The sequence below is a fragment of the Corvus moneduloides genome, chromosome 11 (genome assembly GCF_009650955.1).
Source record: "Corvus moneduloides isolate bCorMon1 chromosome 11, bCorMon1.pri, whole genome shotgun sequence".
In the NCBI taxonomy this organism is placed as follows: Eukaryota; Metazoa; Chordata; class Aves; order Passeriformes; family Corvidae; genus Corvus; species Corvus moneduloides.
This window is the reverse complement of record NC_045486.1, coordinates 9,829,196-9,835,195: the sequence shown is the minus strand read 5'-3', so window position 1 is coordinate 9,835,195 and position 6,000 is coordinate 9,829,196. Positions and strand designations below refer to the sequence as shown.

The 6,000-nt window shown below is 45.5% G+C and overlaps 1 protein-coding gene across 1 annotated transcript in view; it reads left to right on the top strand.

The window, feature by feature from the left end:
• The first annotated feature begins 671 nt into the window (after nucleotides 1-671).
• The window catches only part of PRKAR2A (protein kinase cAMP-dependent type II regulatory subunit alpha), a 60,899-nt gene continuing 55,570 nt past the window's right edge, over nucleotides 672-6,000 (top strand). The window contains exon 1 of the mRNA XM_032120724.1: nucleotides 672-1,104. Within this exon, the coding sequence (XP_031976615.1) occupies nucleotides 855-1,104 (250 nt within the window). The 5' untranslated portion in view covers nucleotides 672-854. The remainder of the gene's footprint in view (nucleotides 1,105-6,000) is intronic.

Genomic DNA, 6,000 nt, shown 5'->3' with positions numbered 1-6,000 from the left:
TGTGCCAGGGGAGGTTTAGGTTGGACATTATGTGGAATTCTTTCACAGAAAAGGTGATCAGATATTGGAACAGAACAGGCTGTCCAAGGAGGTGGAGGAGTCACCGTCCCCGGACATGTTTCAGGAAAGACTGAATGTGGCACTCAGTGTCATGGTCTACACATGATGGTGTTTGGTCAATGACTGGACTCAATCATCTCAGAGGCCTCTTCCCACCTAACTGTTCTGTGATTCTGACAAGAAATGATTGTACGGGGTCACTGAGGTGAAATCAGAGAAAAATAAAAACGCAGCAGCAACGGCCAGGGGCCTGCTTGATCTCCACCGCTCCACACATCCCGCCGCCAGCTCTGGTCAAGAGGTTTTCCAACCCCGCTCAAACCCGGCCCAACGCGCCGTGCCCGGGCTTTAACGACTCCAGCGGGCGCAGAACGGCGGGCGCCCATCAGCTCTCCAAAGAGCTAAACCATCTACGCACACACCCAGTCAACCACCCCGTCTCCCCCCGAGCCTCCGCCGCCCCCCGTGCCCGGTTCTCGTTCCCCGCTCCCGCCCCGGCCCCGCCGCGCCCCGCGGTGACGCACGCGCCCCCCCCCGCCTCGCCCCGCGCACGCGCGGCCGCAGCCCCGCGCCCGCTCCCGCGCCCGCTCCGCGCCTGCGCCGCGGGGCCGCTCCCGCCCCGTCCCGTCCCTCCCCTCCGCGCCCCGCGGCTCGTGTGACCGGAGCGGCGGGAGTCGGTTTGCGTCCGCCTGGGAGGCCCCGAGTCCGCACCGCAACCGCCACCGCCGGCCGCGGACGCGGGGAGGGACGGAGGGAGGGAGGGAGGCGAGGCGGCCTCCCGGGTGTCCGGCACCATGAGCATCGAGATCCCGCCGGGCCTCACCGAGCTGCTGCAGGGCTACACGGTGGAGGTGCTGCGGCACCGGCCGTCCGACCTGCTGGGCTTCGCCGCCGAGTACTTCGCCCGCCTGCGAGATGCCCGCGACCAGGAGGCGGGCGGTGGCCGCAGGGTGGTCAGCTTCGACGGGGAGCCCATGCAGACCGAGTCCAACGGCGACGAGGAACCCGACCGCGGCGACGACGAGTCCGACTCCGACTTCGAGCGTAAGTGCCGGCGCTGCCGCTGAGGAGGCGCCGGGAGCGCGGGGTCCTGTCGGCGGGATGCAGCCCAGGGCCGTCGGCCGCCTCCCCGCCGTGCCCGGTACCGCTGCCGCGGCCGCCGCCGCTGGGCAGAGCGGGCAGCAAGGAGGGATTGAATGGGGGAGAGGCTCCGCCGGCTCCCGCAGCCCCGCTGTGCCGCCGCTCCCGCCCCCCGGGCTCCCCGCGGGCCGCCGGCGGTGCTCCGGGAGCCCCGGATCGCCCCGACACTCCGGCCAGAGCCCCGTCCCGGGGGTGTCCGGCGCTGCCCTGGGCGGCCGAAGTGCCCCGGGGTCTGACCGGGTATCGCCGGGCAGCGAGCGCGCTGCCAAGCATGTGATAGGGAAGATCATGTGTTATTGAGCAACCTCTTCTGTACTTATCTTTACATTTCTGTCTTTAAATCATTGTGGACGAGTGGTGTTGGGTTTTTTTCACTGAAACTGGGGTGGTTTATTGCCGCTGTTGTGTATTTAAAGTGGCTGTTATAAAGCACTGAAATAACTTTCGCTATTTAGCAACATATTAAAATTCAAAGCCATCTGTATATTGCTGTTTATACTGCCAGTCTCGAAGATGGAAAAGATACTTAACCTGAACTGGACAATGAAATGCCACTTGCAATACTGAAATTTTTATTCTGTCAGAATTGTACTGTGTGTGTTGTGCTATGCAGAGTGTTTGTAATTTGGGCTGTAATTGAGCCTCAGTGTGAGAAGTTATTTAAAATGCTTGTGCATGGTGGTACTTGGCACACCCAGAATTTTGGACCTGAAATCACTGGGTACTTTCTCATTATTAGAAAGTAGCTTAAAGAGGAGGGAAAGGTGAGAAAAGGCATGCTTTCCCTGAACTTTCAGTGCCCTCGTTTGAAGGTCTTGTGCCCTTGACCTATAACGTAAAGGTTTCTGACTTTTATTGATAGAGGATCCTCTTTTAGACCAATTACTGGATGTTACCTTGTGGATGAAGTGTGGTCTTAACATCTGCTCCGTGGTTAATAGTTTTAGAGAAACGAGAAGTTAAGCTATGGAACAAATAATTGTTTTTATTAAGGAAGCATTGAGACACCAGCTATTTTTGCAGCGCTTTTAGTCTGGGAACTTCACAAAGTAAAACACATCTTAAGCTCTTCAAAGTAGACAACCTAAACAGGACATGGAATGTATGATAAGACAAGAGTGAAATGTACAGTCAGAATGAATTAAAAACCAGTTTGCAATCAGTGTCTGGATTTGGATGTTTTTTCTCATGAGGCAGAAGCTCTGTTTAGGGCATGAAGAAGAAAAGATGAGAGGCGAAGGGTAAAGACGTGGACACTGGTGGTGACTGAATTGAAGTTAAGGGAATGCTCAAGTGTGAGCAGAGATTTATGGAAATTATAAGTGATTTTTTGCCCCGCAGCCAAGTCAGTGGTATTTTCAAACATCTCTAAATATGAAGGAAGATAGAGTTTCTTGCAGAATATATTTTAAAATTAAACTCCAGGTTGGAAAAATTGCAGTAGATAGTTGGATGTAATTTTAAAAAAATGTTCAATGTCTTTGTAGTTAATATTTTCCTTAAAAAAAAGAAACCCAAACCACAAAAAAAACCCCAACTGACAAAACCAAACAAAAAACCCATTCCACCAAAACATCTAATGTCTTTGAGTGCAATTTTGCTATTTTGTGATCAGTTTACCTAGATTTGTGGTTTGAACTGCCATTTTCACAGAAGTAAGTGTAAAATTTTCTTTTTGAATGTTGCAACTTCAGCTGGAAGGATCCTCTGAAGTTTAAATGTTTCCAGATAAAAATGTAAAAATTAGATGGTGGCATACAGCTTTTCAAATGCAGCTTTACATGGTGAGGCTGTCCAAAGCAGAAGGGTGGTTCCTTTGCTTCATGTTTCTGCTTATCATCTTTCTATCTTACAGAGAAAATTAAATTAACAAGGTTGGGCATTGTCACTTGTTGTAGTAGAGCCCTTTGGGCAAGTGCCACTGTCAGTAATGCTGTTTTGCTTCCTCTCTGAAAACCTGTGCTGTTCCCTCCTTGTGGTTTCTCAGGAGCAGTGCCATGTTCTCTGTAACAGCAGGTGAGGATCCCTCGGTAGGGTCAGAGAAATAATTGTTTCTTACATTGTTTAGCAGTGTGGGTGACAGTCAACCATGGCTTTGTGTTAATTAGGTTTCTGTTGTAACTGTTATCTCTATCAATGAAAAAATGTTAAGTCAGAGGTTCTGATATCTGATGACTGTCATGGATAGGACAGTACCTGTGCCTTGTGGAAGACAAGATCCTGGGTGCTTATATCTGCTTAGTATTTAAAGAACATGTGGAGATAGGGAAAACACACACAACAAGAGACTCAGATAATCTCATTGGACGGACCAGAGTCCCGTTTGTTAAGACTGCAGTTTTTCATCTTAAGACAATTTAGGAAAGACTTCAGTGAATTTCACTGTTCTTTCCTAGGTTATGCTTTGTTACCTTTGAGTTGCTGTGACAGGTCAAATGGATGTTTTAAACATGTTTCCATGTCTGTTTATAAATAAAAAGATGAAATGGAGCAGTTGATTTTGTAAATCATTACGTTAAGGAAACTTAAAGCTAGTTTAAATAATTACCCTTATTGTATATGTTTGAGTAGGAAAGATCTTCACAAATAATGTGCTTGTCTTCATGTGTCTGTTTCTGGCCCAGTATTAAATCTGTGTATGTCGCTAGGCTGCACCTGCACACTCGGACTGAGAGAACGTTTTAGATAAGCTATGTGGAGTTTTTTGTATGCTCTGAGTGCATAGTTAATAGAAGCAAGAATAAGTCAGAAGGAGATCTTGGCCTGTGGTGTAATATATGCGGCAAATGCCTTTGAGTAGTCATAGTGATGCCATAGTGGCATTCCATCCATGTGGTAAAAGTCACTGAAACTAGCTAGGCTAGCTAGTTTCAAAAAAAAGACTTCTATTCTCTTGTGATGCTTAGGAAATGATTTCCAGGTTTGTTTCCTGTCTGACCACCCTGGAGTTTCATCCTTCATTTTAAGGACATCAGGATGTGGCTGTTCAGCAGAGTGCATTGTAAGGCATGTGTGGAAATAAAATTGATGATAGTTGTGGAGGAACCTCCAGAAACATTTATCCACTGGGCTGTGGCAGAGAATTTAAGAGATGCAAAGCTTTCCTCAGAGCCTTTATTTGATCGGTATAACTGCAAAATTGAGAACTTGGGAGGGTTGGAAAGGTGCAAAGCAAGACCTTCAAAAATCAGGCTGAGAATATAACCAAGGACTGATGAGTATTCTTAAAGTGTGTCCTTCACCATGACACATGTACTTTTAACAAGCAGGCTCTGAATGGATGTGCTAAGACTGTGAAATTAAAGCCACAGATATGGTCTGTTCACTGTTTGAGTCACGGCTTTGGGAAATCTGTTGAGGAGCACACCTGAAGGAAGGCAGAGGCTCTGCTTCCCTGTCCCGTGAGACAGCTGCACAAAGGTGCAAAGTGCTGCACCATTAACTTGCTGCTTTGTCTTATCTTTTGTAGCAATAAAACCACACCTGTATGTGTTGTTGGAGGTATTAAATACAACTAACAATGGAACTAAAATGTTTTTGGAATTACGCTAACTTGAGCAACTCAGATGTTTCAAGTAATTACAAGTATTTTATTGCAAATAAAATTTTTCCTTCTCAGGATTTCGCATTGATATTGAAGGAAAGATGATGTGCTTTTCAGCTGCTCCCTGAGCAAAAGAGAACCCTTCTTAGTATTTTGCTTTTGAAATAATCCTCTTCAGTATGCTCTCTTGTTGTGAAGGGAAATGGTGCATATGAATCATGGACAGGTGAAAAGATTCTTTAGCTCTGCACTGAGCTTCTCAATTAAAATTCGAGGATTTGCTAAATGTCATCTTTAAAACATCAGTAGAATGTCTGAGCAGAAGGGAGTAGAGAAATGCTCTTTTACATCATTAGGTCTTGAATGTGATACAGAATGAGTTCAGTGCATCTTTGAAATATTTAACTTTTTAATTGTTAATGGAAACACTTGATATTAAACCTGTTTTAGATTGCTTGTCTTCTTATTCTTAAACATCATTTGCTTATGCTTTCTTAGTCTGAACTGATATCCTTTGGAATTCCTCAGAAATCACTGTGTTATATCAATCACAAAGCATTTATGCTCTGCCTACATCAATTCACAGGTCAGGCATTACTCCTTGCTGTTTCCCTGAAATATTTCAATGAAACTTACTGAATTATAGAAGTTGAATGATGTTAAGACTTCTGCAGTATAGCATAAGAAGAATAGTGGTCCTGTTGGAAAATACTGCTGAAGTTTTCAGATGTAATTCAGGTTCATGGGATACTGCACATGTTGCTATGAGATACCATCAGCTTTAAAATTAAAGTACTTTGAACTTTTTACTAGTGGTTTCGCCTACCTACTTCATCCTTAACTGTTAATTAACTGGGAATAAAGCACAGTAGCTCTCTTCTAAAATGTGCAATACAAATTCAGTCCAAAGAGTAGCTACTGTGTTTAAAATCTAGGTAGCAGAGTGAGCACTCTCATAATCTGATAATTACTAGTTCTGCATACCTTTTTTTTTTTTTTTAATAGTTGTTATAACAAAGATGTTTTGTGCTCTACTTAAGTAGTCTTTAGATTTTTAGGGAGGTGGAGGAAAAAGCTATAGATCAGCGCTGGGTTAGTGGTTGGACTCAATGATCTTAAAGGTCTTTTCCACCTTAAACACTTCTATGATCTAACTGTATTAAACCTTTGAATTTGGTATACAAAGAAAAGAAATGCACATTCTTGCTTTAAGTTTTAAAAGGTATGTTCGAGCAAGCCTAGTGACCTGAAGGTAT